Raw genomic sequence first — 17,489 nt, 5'->3', positions numbered from 1 at the left:
AACATCGCCTTTAAGGATGTTGACAGTCCTATCCTACTGGATTAAAGATTCAGAGAAGCTTAAAAGTAGTATTAACCAGCGCTCCTAATCTGCCTAGTGATCTGGATGTTTCCTTGTGAAATCTCCTAAATTGGAAGTGGACAATGTTTGAGCACAGTGACAATGTTTGAGCACAGTGACAATGTTTGCCCTGGGGAGCAGAGAGCGGGGGAAGACACTTCCAGCACTGCTTATTGCAACTAGAATATGCACAGAGAAATAGTAATGAAAAGGGTACCGTGAGGCCTGAAGTATCTCACTGAACATTTACATGAAGGACACACTGCTCAAAGGCACGACGCCTCAAGGAGCCTTGCCCCGAGCACACAGTTTGGGCCAGGAGCAGGGAGCATTGCCACGTTAGGTGCTTGCCCTGGAGCTGCTCTCCAGCTGGTGCACAGAAAGCTCAGGCCCCACTCCCACAGCAGCCGCTTCTCTCCGCTCTCCACTGGATTCTGGCTACGTTGTTTGGTGACCGTTGAAGATTCTGCTGCGTTTCCACGAATTTACACACAAGCGACAAGTATTTCTTAATGTATTTCACAAGAATTTTTGCTCTTCAGGCAAAGCTGCTCTTATTTAATTCTATCGGTTATAATGCCTCATAATGACCAAATATTTTTAACCAGTTACCAATTAATGCATCTTTTTATCAGCTTGAAACAATTTCTTGTGCTCAGTTTAAGCACCATGTAGTAGAAAAATTCTCCATCTCAGATATAATACTAGGCTCTAACGCTCCAGTTTTGCCTCTTTTGAGATGATACTACAGCCTCAGTGTGCCTAAGGACTGCAAAATCAGGCTCGATGTAATTGAATCTAAAGATCTGACAACACTGACCTTATCAAGGAATGAAACTCCTGGCTGAAGTTCAAACCATGTACGAGCAATAAGCTCTTGCTGGTTGTTTGTAAACGTCATATCAAAATGTACTTATTCATTATTAACAAGTTGTAAACTGAACACGCTGCAGGTCTCAAACTGCTGCCAAGCGAGTGAGGTATTGCTCTGTACAATCAGCTCATTTATATAACATCTAATTCTTGTATTAATTTTGGCAGCGCAAATAAGCATTCCTTAGCATGATCTTGTAAGTGGGTTGTTCAAATGAGATAAGCATTCCAAATGCACTCCAAAACCTCAGGCTAGAAGAAACACAGGGATCCAGATTAATTTTGTTAATGGTCATAGTGCTTCTGGCCTCAGCAGAAGCCCAGAAGGCTCCAAGCAAAATCCTGGGTGGCATTAGCACTGTGCAGAATGTCACAGCCAACTCCAAAATGCGGCAGCTTCATAAAAATTCAGTGAGGACCTACTGTAAATAATTGCAAAAGAACATTTTGAAGGGCAGCACAATAAATATGGGGATTTTAAGAGAAGGCAGTTACCCACCTCTGTAGTTCTTGCATACAGCCTTGAGGACGCGGTGTCCAAGCCCACATTTTCCATGGTCAGTCACACAGACTCCTTCTGAAACGACCCACTCGTAGCACACCGGGTCTTCACAGGGAAGAGCTTCAGTTAAATGTGGACAACCTGCCGGAGTGCCCACAGGATCTGCAATCACACGTCTGTGTCTCATTCTGAAGCCTGGAAAAAGAGAAACTGAATTAACTTAAAAACTGCAAAAAAAAGTCTTTCTGTCAGCAATTTGCTAGCAAGAGGACTATACAGGGCACGCAGCAGTCGAGGATGTGAACACAAACAAGGGAGCAAGACTTGGAACTGGGATGGCGCTTGGCTGCAGGCAGAAGCTCCTGCTGGGTAGAGAATTCCAGAACACAAATTTTTCACTTTTCCTTATCACTGACTTTACACATCTCCAAATACAGAAAATAGCAAAACAGCCAGATATGAAGATAACAACCACATTAGAGAAAAAAAAAAGAAAAAACATTAAAAAATGTAAGATATAAGAGGCATCTACACTCTGCCAGGTAATTCACTAATGAAAAGACTTATTTTGAGATAAAACAGAGCCGTTTACCAAGAAATTAGTATTCCACCTTACAAAGGTGTAAGGATTTGTGATACATAATGCATATCAGACTGCTTGGAAATGACATCCTATTAAATTGGTAGATTCAAATGTAAAGTGGAAGAAAAAGGTTACAAAAATAATGAAAGAATTGTTTACATAATCTATGTCCTTCTGAATAAATCCAAAAGTCATACTACGATATAAAATGCAGAACCAGTATGCAAGAGTCTTTCAGCAAGTTTTGTTATGTAAATGCCAAGAAATTAGAAAGGCAAAAGAAAATATGCAGTAATCATAAAACAGAAAACAAAATAAAAAATGAAACATTCCAGAGAATAGAACAGAGTGAACTCCATGTTTCTCCTACTAGTAAAAAGAAATAATCCAAAAAAATTTAAAAAAGAAAAGGTTTTGAAAACTCTGCATTAAAAATATATATATTAATATATATATAGTATATATTAATATATATATATTTAAAATATATATATTTTTAATTTTTTTCAGTTGCAGAAAATCTGACCAGTTCTAATCTCTTAAAAAAAAAAGTTTTCTTTTCTGAAAACATTGTAATTCCCAAATAATAACATTCGATTCTGTATTGAAGCTAAATGTGTTGCAAACGAGGAATACATACTCCAGGCAATTAAGAACCGGAGGGGTATTAAATAATATTTGCATGCTCTTATTCCAAGAACTTAAGCAAAACGCAGCCCAGGCACAGACTCCCAGGTTGGTCCCAGCCGCAGCCTGGCAGGGCTGCACGATGAATCCCAGGTCCAACTCTGACGTTCACTCCCTTCCCTGCCACTTTTTACAAGTTCGGTGTAGGATAAAAGGCCCAAATTGGGCTGAAACTTACCCCCTTTTTTCAAGAATAACTGCAAAAACCTGTCAAAGGTAATATTCCACACCGAGGAGTTTCATTCTCTAGGAAGCTAAAGTAAGAAGGAATGCACCGGGCTGCCCGGGTGGCGCCGCTCACCTCGCCTCGCCGGGCGCTCCGGACACGTCTCGGGAGCGCAGGGGCCCCAGGCGGCCCACGAGGACACGCTGCACTCCGAGGGACAGGGCACGCTGCACGCCTGGAAGGCTGCGGGCGCGGGGCCCGGGCACAGCTTCCCGGGAACTGGTCTGGCAACTAACAGGGAAAGGAGGGGAAAAAAGAAAAAGTTGATTTTGCAAAAATTTCATCCTCCCTTAAGCAAGGCACTTAAACTTTGTCCGAGTCATTTATCTTCAACAGGAGAGTTGCAGTGGCAAGCGGGTGCTTTAATGGCAAGTTGAGCGCCTATTTTCCACAATTCCAGAGCAAAGGATTGGAGCTGAATCCCCAGGCACCCGCAGACTTCATCCCATGGCACAGGGGCACCAGGAGGGAAGCCCCACGTTGCTATGGGGGAGCAGGCTCAGCTCCATGCCAGACCCTTGGCCTTCCAAGCACCAACAGTGCCGACACAAGCTATAAACCCCGTTCCCCTTGCACAGCCATTTATTGTAAGGGATTTCCGCTTTCAAGTTATTTCTCTCACCTTTTGACTTACAGGGAGTGGGGAAACAGCAAAAGGAGGAAGGCAACTCTTAAATCTATCTTCTGAGTCATTACATGATATCGCATTTTAATTACACTATGGGCTGAATTTGGCTCTCTCTTTAGATAAATCAATATCAAAGCAGTCTTTCAAAAGGCAAAGGCTTGTTTGAGTTTACTTTGCCATGGCATTACCACAACTTCATTAATTTTTATAGCTACTGAACTTGTTTTATCCTCATTCTTTTTTCATGTCTATTTTTCCTTGCTTCCATGTATGAGACTGACTTGAAAAGGATTTTTAAAGCATGCCCAATATATTAGCAATCTTTTCTTTTGTTGATATTTTACAATCTGCCTGCAAATGAATCATTTAAAGAGAAACACTTTCTCTTTTTTACACAGGATCTCCACGCTCAAAATCTCAATAAATTTTTATCTGCAAGAATTGAAGCTGGGACATAAGACTAGTATCAATGCCTATGATTCTGACTCCTCAGAAGAGATGGATTAAATATTAAAGGCTGAAATTTAATTCTGACCTGAAAGAGAACACTTTAGTAAAAGGATCATTTTCTGAAAGATTTTGGAGACACCATATGGCCTTTGACATGATCATTTAGAGATTACAAGTCAGCATAAATTCAATTCACCTGAATGCTAAAGTAAACAAACCTTTTCTAGAGACTGTGTAAGTAAAGTGATGGGCAGAATGAGATAAATATTAGAGTTTTAAAGATAAGAGTATTTATTTTACCAAGAAGCCTCACTCATCACTCAACCTGCCTTTCAGCATTAAGCCTGGCAAAACTGCATGGTGGAAGAGTTCACTTGGAGAAATACATTGTAAAAATACATTTCAGAACATCTAGTCGACTCAAAGAATTACAGCCAGTCCTTCTCTGCTCTGCTCAAGGTTTCATTGCAATGTCCCTTTTCCCTGTATGAATTTAATACAGAAACATTAATTGTTGGATCTCTAGATAAAATTTACTACTAGACAACGCCGCAGTCCAGCACTTGATACTGAAGAGCGACAACCAAGGGTACCTAGAGTGCTTTGAGTGAATTGCAGTGTGAGCAAAAGCAAACAAGACAAAGGAAGGACAAGGACAACAAGTTGAAGGGACAGGTGATTTTTATTAGGTCAATGAGACTCCTTATTTTGGAAGGAAATCCCTACCTTCCTTGTCTGCCCGCGCGGGGCCGCGCTCCGCAAAGGCCCAGGAACAGCCCAGGGCAGTCCCTGCGCAGGAGCAGGCTGCGCCGCCCATCCCTAAGCGCTGGGCAGCCTGTGGTTCTGTGCAGTAATGGACTCTGTAAAGGCACTTTACAGAGAGTGCTTTCAATGGAATTATTGGCTTTGGAAAAGTATTAGTCTGCTTTCGTGGGGGCAAGGAGGAAGGTAGAAACAAGAGCCAGGGAAGAGAAGAGTGGGAAGGGGAGCCAATATCTCTGCTTCGAGCAGCAGTGTATTTATTTCACTTGTTCATATGTTTTAAAAATCATTTCTTCTCAATCTATAGACTAAATTTGAAAAAGCAATCAAGTGCTAATCTGGGAGCCTCTGAAACATTGCACATTTCTATAGCTGTTATATTGAATCTATCCTTTATAAATGTGACTACAGCTGTTCCCAGCACCAGTGTCTGCCTGAAGTTTGGATTTTACCATTTGCTGTTATTTTCAGGTTATTGCTACCAGCAGGAGATAATAAATTGGGTTCTAAAGTATCTTGTTTCCCTATATATTTTTGCTGTGGTCCTGGGTACTGATTTTGGGGGAGATTGCAAGAAGAAAATCTGGTCTGATACAGTTATTTGCATAATGTCTTTTTAAGCCAATAAATAAATTACCTGTAAATATAGTCATATGTATTCATAGCAGCAGGCACACATACCAATACTGAGTTACAAGGCAATGCCAGTCAGGACGTAAAGGCTGCAGTTTGGCTGCAGCAATTCCTTCCAAATTCATTTTTTTCATTCTCCAGGAGGCAAGCAACTTTTTCCTGGACCTTAATTTCGTTTCCTCTTTAGAATAACAACAAAAACAACAACAACAAAAATATATACGTACTTCTGATTATAGCAGCCCTGTGAGGCATTCCTAAATACCTCTAATATATCTGGCATAAAAGAAAAGAACATCAGGTCTCTCTCTTTGTGGACACAGGCTTTATTTAGTTAGCACTCAAATCTCAAGGCAACGAATCCAGATATTTACCATATCTTTTGGTAAAGCTGTGTCAAATTAATTAATATGTGGATTCAAGAAAGCAATGGTGAATCTTTGCAAATGTTCTTACTGCCTGTGCCGGGACTTGCCAACCAAAGGCCTCGGATCAATACCAAGTGCAATTACTTGAGAAAATCACAAGGGAGTGAATTGTGTTATAAAAACACCTCCCTGTGTATAACATAAGAGGGATTAACCAGCATAATATTTGAAAGTAATTCCTTTAGCCTAAAAGACTTGTATTTAGAGTGAAAACAGACGATTAGACAAAGGAGACCTGCTGAATGGACTCAGCTGGCCTGCAAGGGCAGCAGTGCCGGGGCACCCGTGCGCACCCCTCCGATCCAACCGCCTCACGCACCCTGCGCCTCATGGAAAGGGGGTTCTGCTCCGAAAAGGAATCAATTAGTCTGGAAGCCACAGGACACAAAGGTAAAGTCCTATTATCAATTAAAATCTACTTAATAGCCAGGAAGCAAAGTATGAAGAGAAAGCTAATCACAGCACGAAAGAAGGTTAATAGCAGATTGCCAAGAGGGACAATGGTTTAATGCGTTTCCGAACAGTAAAGACACCTGCAAAATTACTAAAGTGAGATAGACTGTTGGCCCCTCGGTGAACAGAAGTTTCCCTGTGTCCACATGTTCTGTTGTAGCAGGCGATCCTGATCCCAGCTGGGCTCTTCCTTGGCTTCACAGTGGGGGAATTGGTACAAATTATCAAGGGAAAGAGCAAACGTGAGGAGCTTCACACAGCACCAGGGCACCCCTGGCACTCGCCGCCCGATTGACCAGACCAGGGCGACGTGGAAAGCTGAGAGTGTCCCAGAAAAAGAGACAGCGGGAAGAGGGAGGCAGAGGTGCCAAAACAGGCAAATCACCCAAACCAACCATCGAGTTTCGAATCAAACTAATTTAATGGCTGGGGCAGGAAATAACCACAAATCACAAATGCTTTGCACTTTTCAGATTTCAAAGATGAAGACCTGAACTCAAACCCCGTATCTCATGTGAACTGACGGGCTACCCTGTGAACTGCTGCATTCCACAGCGAGCTATATAAACACCTGTATTTTTGACTAGATAAATATTCCATGTAGCTTGCTGACCAAAATGTGGCATATTCTTTTTAAAGGCACATTTAGAAAGTACATTTTCTCACCGTCAAAGTCTTTTGTATGTATTCTTTTCATTTCACCTTAATTAGTTTCTAAACATGAAAGAACTGAAAATATTATACTTCTGAAGTACACAGGTTGCATTTCCCTAATGAATTTGAACTCAAATTTTTGAAATGCACATTTAAACAATATCATCAAGCCAAAGGACTGAATAAAATTATTTGCAGTCTCGCTCCTAAAGGGTTCTTCTGAATAAGCCAGCTGTTCTATATTTATTTTTCCATTATGCGACTTTAATCTTGTAAATTTTGCTCAGTGTATGGTGATCTTACAGATCAATAACTCAGCATCCCAGCAATCTGAGGCAGCCTTACCTGAATATATTTTGCACTTCAGAGGTATTTTTCATCTTTTCTAACTGGTTAGGTCATACGGACAATAAATAACTAGTTTAGGGTAAAGGAGATTCTTGGGTATTTTGGTTATTTTGAGGCCAGCAAGAAAGAGGGGTTAGGGTGAAGTCGATCCCCTAATCTACATGCTGGGTTATCTGCCGCTGCAGCGCCAGCCAGACGCTGCTCGTGCCACTGGGGACCAGCAGCTACCTTGGTCCTAGCCAAGTTTTCTCATGACTAGCCCATTCTGACCTACTCCCTTTCATGAACCAGACAGAGACACCAGGATTTAAGCATCAGACTCCCTAAATTCTGATTTCCTTAGAATGAGTCCATCTTTCCATTCCTGCAGCACAGAGGCTGGAATATATTTGGAAACAAGCGCTCATTTAACACAAGGCAGGGCTCACACCCAGCACATACCCATGGCCAACTGCTCCAGACCCCTCAGCCACAACCACGCAGCCCTTTCCCAAGAGCTAGGCGAGAAGGTGACATCCTGAACGCAAAGAACCTGCACAAGCGCCCGTTTCGGAGCGCTGGGAAGCGGAGGCTGGCACGGCAGTCACGCTCCGAGGACGCCAGCAGCCCTGCTCCCTGCCGTCTGCCGCGTCCCAAGCGTCTTCGCCACCTGCAAAGTTTCCTGAGCAGATGCCACGTCACCGGTGTGACACGTTGATCCCCCAGAAGGTGGGTCTTGCAAGAGCAGGATTCTGAGCAGAACGAGGAACTTGCAGGAAAAGACATGGCATCCTCATAAAGAAACGGAGCGTACCCGAAGAGAGGAGGTGAAGATGTGTATTTTAAGGCAAAATAAAAGAGCAGAAGGTATGAGAATAAATCCATAATAACATAGGAAGTGAAAGACAGGAGTCCTCAAATACACCTCAGAGCAACTCCAAAGAGGCACTGAATTATGGAAAAATAGTTTGATAAATCATTAGTTTCACAAATCTATTTCTTTTGTCTTAAAATATAATATGAAGAATAGGAAAGAAGATACACTCAAATCAAAAATCACCTAAAGGAAAAATAGCCCTATACATTTTAAGTGGGCTCAAGACTCTTTTCCATAGTTTACTAGGAATTTTAATATGTTTTGTTATGGACAGGTAAGGAATTTGGTTGGGGGATTTCAATTAAATCAATATGCAGCCTTTGATGGGTTAAGAGGGATGAAAATTGCATTAGGAGAAGCATTTGAAGAGCTTTTAACTTTTAGGGGAAAAAAAGGAATCTGAGCAATATCTGGATAATGGATGGTCTGTATTTAAGGATTTAGCTTATTGTTCTAGAATGATATTTCACTTATTTTTAATAGGAAGGAAAATGGAGTTATGTCAGGATCGAGAGGAGTGATCAGCTAGCTACTTGCATCATTCTCTGACATCTGTATCAATCTGTACACAAAAGCAAAGAAAGAAATATTATAGAACTAGTACAATGGAGACAAATATTAAGCAAACAAATATTAAGCAGTTTTCTACAGCTTCTCTACATGTATGAGAATTAAATGTGGATTTTCAGGTGGAAAATTACGATATTAAGAAGACTGGAGAATGAGGAGTTTTTGTTGAGGTGGTGATATGAGATAAATTTTATTAGCGAAGTTTACTATGCTGGAAAAACAATAAAGAAGTCTCAAGGAAAAACAGCATTTCACAAAGGTCTTTTCAGTCCTATAATTAAAACTTAAGCAGACAGGCTCCAATAACTTTATAAGAAAATTCTGAAAGTGAGAGGTAAATTGGATCTCATTCAAAGAAGTAAAAAAGAAAAAATGTCAAGATATATAAAGCACAAATCTTAGGAAAAAATGACAGGGCCCGCAGATCCCTAGTTAGAAAGCTACAAAAAGATGGAGGAAATGGCAATCCTAGTCACCAGGGAGAGCAAGGAATGACCCGTAACTAGTTCAGATAAGACAGATGACACTTCTGGAGAACTGCATGAAGGATGTTATCCCCTAGACTACAGATAAAGGGTTATAATCTCTAGAAATATCCCAAAAGCAAAATTTAATTAAAAAACAAATGGATATACCCTGGCTTCCAGAACAGAAGGCAAAAATTCCTGAAGTGCCACACAGAGGCACTTCGTATGCTCCTTAACAATATGAACATGCACACAGACACTGTCCCTGCACTCTAAAAGAACTGTGATTCCTACATTAATGGACATATTTAATGTAACTGGGGAAGCAAGAACAGTTCCATCTTCAAATGAGGAAAGAATCTGCATAAATTGATCACTTTATAATTGTCCTTACTTCTCCCAGGTGTATATATTTTTCAGTACACTGGGGATTGTGAGAGTTAGTGATGCTCATGCACATTTCTCAATTTTTTTGTGGAAAATCACTTGAACAATTATCTAATGTTATTGCATTTCAGAATATATTTATAAAAATCTACACTCTCAAAATCTTCCCTTGCTCCAGAAAAAAAACACATTCAAAGAAGGGTGAATATCCCTATTCTATGCTAGCAATATGCAGCTCTGAAAATAAGGTGAAGATCTGAGCTGCTGCTTTATGTTGAAGTGCTAGAGCTTCTATGTAAGTAAACAGATTTATATTTACAAAGCAGTACTAGCAAGGGTAGCCACCACTGTTTATTTCTAGAGTTTTCTCTACGTTTGGCACTTCTGAGAACAGGAAGCATCCTCAGATGATGGGAAGACAGGACAGACTGGGGCAGTAATGCAGGGTTGTTCACTTTCTATGAACTGCTTTTTGTGCAAAACTTGTTTCCTCCTCAAAACCAACATCATTTCAAACTCATTTGCTGCTTCTGTCTCTGGATATTAAATGAATGACCATAAATCATGCATTAGGTGACTACCTTTCAGTGAAAATTAAGCCTTATAAATCTATATGCTTTAAAAATTTCAGTGAGATACTTAAAGGGGGGAAAAAAAAGGAATCGTTTTAAACTTAATTATGTAAAATTAACTAAGTCTTACAGCTGAATAGCAATGTAGATTCCTTGGATGGACAGACTAGCTAGCATGTGAAATAGGGTAGTCCTAGGTTTTTATCAATATCCTTGTATGACTTATCTGTATACACACTGAGATACAGGTACCTGAATCACACGGTACTTCAAACACTTACCAAGCATTCCCTATCCACTTCATCTAGACATATGGCAGAGTCTCTGAATGCAATAATATTGTAAAGGACTTCAAGGATTGCAAGACAGCGATTCATAGATTTGGAGGCAGAAAGTCTCCAAACAGCAGATCATAAACTCAGCTACAGCTGGTACGGAAAAAATACTTCAAATTATTTATTGATATGAAAATAGAATAGCACAAAAATGGTTTCTTAGGTGAAAGTTGAATAGAAAAACAATTTAAGGCACTTTGTTAACAAACGTGGTCAGTCAGACTACCTTGCAATCTTGTGGCAAGCAGGAAAAGTTCCTCCCACTTATCGGCCACGTTACCAGTAAGGAATTCCTCCCTGATGCCTAGGCAATAACTAACTAGACTGGAGTCATCACAGGGATGACTTGGGTCACCTCATCAGGAGAAAGATATGAAATCTTATTGCAGAAATCTCATTGCAGAAATCTTATCAATATATTTCTGAAATAATAACAGGATGAATATTATTCCTTTTCAGTATTTTCAGTTCAGAATTATATGATCAAAAAACCAGAAATATTTCAAGTAGACTTAACCTTCTGAATCACTGACATACAGGGACTCAAGAAAACAGGAGTTCAAATTTAAATATACTTGTTTTAATAAAAGAAACAGAGGAGAAAACTGACCAAATGAAAGAGAGAAATACCCCGCAGGGATAAAAGAGCTTGGAGCAATATATACAAATATTTCACACATGGTACCTGTCTCCAAGAACAATTCAATATATATTATTCAAGAATGTTGCTGGAGACACCATGGGACAAAATCTTATTTTACATATGTCACTGTGCTTAGGTACAAATACTCTATGGAAGCGTATCCACTGTGGCAGGCAGTAATATCTTGTTAGATTCACTTGTTACCTTACTGAATGATCTCTTTAAGGCCATAAAAAAACTACTGTATTTTTGTTAGTAGCGTCTAGACTCTGCATTAGCTTAAGCATAGAAGGATTAGCTTCCCCATATTCACCCCAGCACTGAAAAACAGTAGAATAAAATATGAGATATCCCAATGATGAATAAAACTATTCTATCAATTCAGACTACCACAAAAAGAGGCAAGAGAAGCCATCACTCCTTATTTACTCGAAGAAAAAAAAATAATCAGCCAGTAACCAGTGAATGAGAGACACTGAATATTACTGAACAGTAGGGAAGGACACTGGTTTTTCCTTCTTTATATTTGTATCTTGCTATACTGCTGGTGATCTTATTTTCCGAGGTCTACTGCAAATTAGCAGTATTGCCTCAGAACAGTGGAAATAATTTATACCTTGTGCAATTATTGTACCTGTTTGGTTTTTAAGTTGCTAATAATTTTGATTTGTTCTTATAGAAGTAACCACCAGAATAGTAAGAAAGAGCAAGTTTTCTTTCCAGTGAGTAAAGGGCTTGCAATTTTTAATTTATATTGAACTTTGAACAAAAGGAAAACCTACAAGTGAGCATGCACTGAACATATAGCACAAATCTGATTGCCAATTACCGTGATCTAAGAGTTTCAGACACCGGTCTTCTAGAGTAACTCATAATATCATTTTTTAATTATTTTTAAAGTGAGTCAAGTCAGAAAGCCAAAGTTTACCACCCACCGACCTGCCCCACAGTGGTTTCCTGGATCAGAGGTGCTCACAAGGACGAGCCAGTCATGAAATGCTGGCTCCTGTCACCAAGAGAAGACTTTTCTTACTTGGAAAGCCATGTGCATTGCCTGCTCATGAGGAACAACAGAGTCTCTTTCACGTTAGGAGAGCAAGGTAGATGCAAGGAAAAAGTGAAGCAGGAACTATGTATGGGCTGAACAGAGATCAAAATAGGTCTGGTTTTCTACAATCTTAGTGTCTGTGCAGGATGCTAAGACACACAGGGTGCCCAAGGAAACATTTGCTTTGGCTTTGTAAGCAAATAAATCTAAGGGATGATGTTGTGTTCTTATTATCTTGCCATGTCCATTCAAAAGCATATTCTGCAGGAGCACTACATACAGTAAATAAAATAGACCAAGATGAATTATTCATCATGCATCTGTATCTACTCATTATTCTTCTAAAAGGAAAATAACTCACTTCCAGAGTCCAAAAACTGTCTGTCTACTCAGAAGTTGTGACAATATTATTTTGGCTTTCCCCTTCAAATCAACAGAAAGACTGTGTATGAATTTGCAGCCGAGACTGAGGCCATACCCAGAATGGAGTGCGACATCTTATTTTGTACTCTAAACCAGGCCTAAAAATACAGATAAATGGCTTCAGCTACCAGGGGGCTGGGCTGCATGATATACAAGACAGGAACTCAATTACAAGGAGGACTGGAAGCCACAATTTAGCTCTTTCTCCCTGCTCTGCACCCTGCACGTCCGTAGCCTCGACGGGTTGGGGGATGTTTTTGCTTGCGGGACGCAGTGGCCCGGCGTGGAGCACGAACCTGGGTGCAGAGGGTGCCCGGGGCCCGCGGGCAGCTGGGCGCAGAAGACGTCGCGGGTCTGCAGGCCGCCCCCGCAGCGCCCGCGCTCCCGCCGCGACACCTGGCAGCGCCTCCACTCCGACGTCCTCCAGGAGAACCTGCGCGAGGAGAAGAAAAGTCACCAAAACAGGAGATCTGGAAACGGGAGCGGTAGTTTGTGAGATGAAAAAAACGGAGGTCTTCGGAATGCAAATTGCTTTCTTCTTTGCAGGGACATTTCCCCGTTAGAAACACAGACTGTTTGGAAACGTGTTAGATATTAAATCTGTGCCTGCTAAATATTTGTCATTTGCTAGTAATACTTGTAAAACTTTTCACATAGTACTAATCTCCAAAGCATCCCAAAACACTAAATCACCCTGACAACACCTTTTGAGGAGGGTGCAAAAAAGGGAACAAAGATTAAGAGGTTTGATTAAGTGTGAAAATTAATTCTCTACCCTGTGCTCAAAGCACTAACCCACCTCTCCTGGCCAGTAATGAAACATCTTGTTCTGGAGTGCATTTAATAGCAAAAACCCTTCATACACTAAGGGAGCTCCAAGCACTGGGCAGTGTTTCTATATGTGACGGCTTTATAAAGACCCAGAGTCTTACTAATTCTTTCAAGGAATTGACTAAAGTAATTGAGTTCTCATATTTTTCTTTCTAGGAGTTGTGATGTACAGCAAGATCTAGCAAAAAACATTTTTGTTCTATATTCAGTTCACCCCAAAAGAACATGCTTTTCGAGAAAGGGTAACGTTCCTGGGCACAAATATGGGAACGCTATATGAACAACTGTCATTGCTACATTCCGACTGAAGTGTCAGAAAGAACATAGTAAACTGTAAGGAAAGCAGTATTGCCTACCAGGGAAAGGGAAAACTGCCGGGTCTCGAAAGGGAGGGCAGATTTCTGACAGAGCAGTTTGCACAGATACAATTCATTTTGATTAATAGCTCACAGTATCAGCCCAGAAAACAAGAGCTAAAGTCTTCCTGCAGCTCCCTGCCTTCAAATCTTAGGAAACACTGCTTTTGGTAAGCAATCTCTTTACATTCCTGCTGCCTTATATCCTGCTTTTATATATTCCACAGTTTACTCTCTCCATACACTTTTTACTGCTGTAATATGTGCAAAATAATTTCCTTCTTTCCTCAAAACAAATGCCCTGTCCTCTTACATCAGCTCCACAGGCTGTTAAAATGCCACGTTTGCTGCCCTGATGACTGACTGCTGGAGGCTCCAGCTGGATAAATCCATGGGAAAAGTCTCCGTCTTGTAACTCTGTGCCCTCTCCATAGCAAATACCTGTTGCCTGTCTATAGGACAACAGCTACTGCCAAGAAACACACACCTCAAAACTCTATGAAAAATAAATACATGAGTTTGCCTGAGCACACAACAGTGTTCACATAGCAATTTATTTTGGCAAATATAGGCATAAGAATGATTTCTAACCACAAAACGTTCATGAATTTTGTTACATACTCACAGAAAGTGCTTGTGAATGCTGCCAATTACTTTTATTTTACAGGTACTTTTCAGATGAGCTGTCATGTTCTCTTAAATTCTACACAGCACCACGTGCAAATTCAGATGCGCTCACAGGGCTTACTACCGACACAGAAAATACACTTTTTACCTGACAAGCCTGAAATAATTGAACTCCCACAACATATAAAGCACAGCCATGAATCCCTTCTTCTGTGCAACTCCTCCTTGCATGTTTTGAGTGTGCAGAGCTAATGCAGCCTCCCGGGCCTTGGGAAGGCAAAGCAGGCGGTGCCTCCTCCGGCATTCCTCCTCCGCAGCCCTTCAGGACAGACTTTTTGGGGCTGCATTTTCAAAACTAGGAAGCTAAACACAAAGCACATGCATCTTCCCTCAAGCATGGAAATACCTGCTTCAGGGAAGTACTTCTTAAAACAATAATTAAGTGACTAAGGCAAAATCCATCATCAATCCCTAGCTTAGGCAGTCACCTGTGAATTCTGGCCCCTAAAGACTCGGTTTGGAAGGTGTGAGCACCTGCTTTGTTATTCAGTGTGAACTGTGGGAGTTAACACGTATGAAAATTAGGCCATCAGTGATTAAAGTTATGCAAAGTAACTACAACTGAGCATAGAGATAATTAAACCTCATCAGCCTCTGAATCTGAAAAAATCCCTTTGGATTTCGCCCCGGAGCAAGCGGATACTCCGCTGCGGAGCGGTGCCTTCGTGAGCAGGTGCCGGCTCTTCCGTGGGCAACTCCGGAGCCACTGTCTGTCCAACCCATCCTGCTTGTTCCAGCTGGACAGGCCCTCAATGTGAGGAATTTTAGCAAAAAATAAACAATTCTGGTCATAAGCATTAGCTGCTGGTGCTCTTTAACGAGCAGCTACCCTGGAAACATCTCTGACCTAGTGTTCTCCCACGGAGGGCACAACCCTAGCTCAGACCTGTCTGGGGAGGAAGCAGGGGTCTCGGACACTCCTTTGCAGCAGAATCTCCGTAGACTTTTAAGCGGAGTAGCTGATACTTCCCATTACTGCCCACCCATGAGGCACCACACACGCAGTTAGCATTACTAAGACTGACTGCATAACCTCTGTTTAACTTTAAACACTGCTTGTAATTAGTGAAGAACTAACCGCAAGCCTTCTGTAAAAATCAAATCTTAAAATTTTTCCCATTTTCCACCATTTAGCTTCTGAAAACCTTTGAATCTCCAACAAAGCAGAGAGGTTTTTTTTTTTTTTTCTCTAAATCCCTGTCTTGTAACATAGCAACTACAACCAAAATGAAAGATTAAAACACATAATCATAATTCTGGAAAATCTATCTATTCCCAGTGAACATCTAAGTTGCACATCAAGGATAAAACAATATAAAACATTGTTTTTAAAGTGATGACTCATTGACGTCTATGCAACAAATAAGCACTCAGTATCTTACTAATATTTAGCACCATCTCGGTCCCTTCAGGCTATAGGGCTTAGAGCAACTTCCTGGGAACTGGGAAAGTAAATAAAATACCTACTCTAAAGACTTTAAAACTAACCAGATTACATGTAACTCAAATTCAACCAGAAAGACAGCCTTACATTGAGACGTCACTAATGAAAGAGAAATCCTTTAATTTTTGACACTGAGTTTCCTTAAATTCATTTTCTTCTTACAAGGCAAAAAAAGAAAGCAAGCTGCCTAGCAAAGCAACAAACGAGGCACCTTCAATTCAACGTATTCGTGCAAAAAGAGAATGCTCAAATAAGAACGGGAGTATCAGAAGGGCTTCCTGCGCCAAGGATTAGCATGACCTTCTTCTGCAGCACAGGGCTCCTGCACGGCTCCGTTAGCCCAGTCACCCCTTCCCAGGCTCTAGCTGTGATACACACAGAAAACATCCCATCCTGGCTGTTGATACATAGGTAACATGCTCAGAAGTGTTTCTCTTCTCTTGGTTAACATAAAACCACTCTGCCACAGAGCACTAGAGCGGGTAGTTCCTGCTAAACCTCCTGCAGTTTCACAGCCTTTCCCTTCCCGACGCCCTCTGCTGCGGTGAGAGGCTAAACGAGAAGTTTCCTTCCTAGGCAGCTCTTGCAAAGTTCCTTCTAAAGCTGCATAGTGAGTAAAGTTCATAGTCTATCAACTGCATTTTCAACAAAGTGAAACCCTAGAAATAGCAAAATATCACAGGCAGTTTGAAATCCTGCTGGTCCGATGGCTGTGTAAGCCCGTACACCTCATGCTAACATTCCGGGCTGGCTCCTTGGACAGTTTATGGCAGTTCCCACACCACTTTGCTAGCCAGCCTGAGAGTGTACAGGCATGGCCGGGATGGGAAGGCTGAAGACCCAGCACTTGTGGAAATTGTGGTAAAGCACCGTGCTGTTCTCACAGAGCACCAGCTCTCCGGCTCTACCAAGAGTGGCCTCATGACAAAACCACCCGCTGTTTGCAGCTCCTCCCCTTGGGGACTCTGCTGGCTCTGCTCCGAGGCCTTGCCATCACTCGCACTTCAATTCCCTGCAGGATCAAAAAGACGAGAGCCGAGTGGCTGGGGACAGACACGTCTGTCTCCTCCTGATTACCCGGGAGCCACCATACCCCAATCAGGTGTCACCTGCAGCCGAATCAGCGCGGCAATCTCGCCAGCTATTGTCTTTGAAATTGATATGCATTCGCACAGGAGCAAAAATCACCCCCTAAGAGCTTTTTCATAGGAACTAATCAAGAAACAGATTTTTTTTCTTATACACTTCCTCTCTTCTGCTAGCAGGGTGCACAAAAATGATCAGCATTTGATTCTAAAAGAACTCAATAACATAGTGACACTTTTACAGGTTACAACTTTCCAGGGAATGCATCTCGCAAGGGCGCCAGCAACGATTTGGGCAGCACCTACCAAACTCACGGCTTCTTCACTTCATAGTCTTTCTATTAAATGCAGTGAGATTTGACTACACGTATCTAAAATGTTATCAGTCTTGAAGCATTTTGCAGTCAACCCCAGAACATTTCACATGAAAAATTAAGCAATGTTTTATCTTCTTTGCAAAGCAAATGAGGCCCTCTCTACGCTACCCTGGCCAAGCAT

General features: G+C 41.4%; 1 protein-coding gene across 1 annotated transcript in view; it reads right to left on the bottom strand.

Annotated features, from left to right (window-relative positions):
* The window catches only part of THSD7B (thrombospondin type 1 domain containing 7B), a 228,588-nt gene that overhangs the window by 156,232 nt on the left and 54,867 nt on the right, over window positions 1–17,489 (bottom strand). Inside the window, exons 5-8 of the mRNA XM_088521788.1 lie at window positions 12,885–13,021; window positions 6,432–6,480; window positions 3,007–3,155; window positions 1,433–1,630 (exon numbers count right to left, since the gene is read on the bottom strand). Coding sequence (XP_088377914.1) covers window positions 1,433–1,630; window positions 3,007–3,155; window positions 6,432–6,480; window positions 12,885–13,021 — 533 coding nt within the window. The remainder of the gene's footprint in view (window positions 1–1,432; window positions 1,631–3,006; window positions 3,156–6,431; window positions 6,481–12,884; window positions 13,022–17,489) is intronic.

Source organism: Tinamus guttatus, unplaced genomic scaffold (genome assembly GCF_059628265.1).
Source record: "Tinamus guttatus ecotype Peru unplaced genomic scaffold, ASM5962826v1 Tinamus_guttatus_pri_ptg000133l, whole genome shotgun sequence".
NCBI classification, from domain to species: domain Eukaryota; kingdom Metazoa; phylum Chordata; class Aves; order Tinamiformes; family Tinamidae; genus Tinamus; species Tinamus guttatus.
This window is presented reverse-complemented; position numbering and strand designations above follow the sequence as displayed.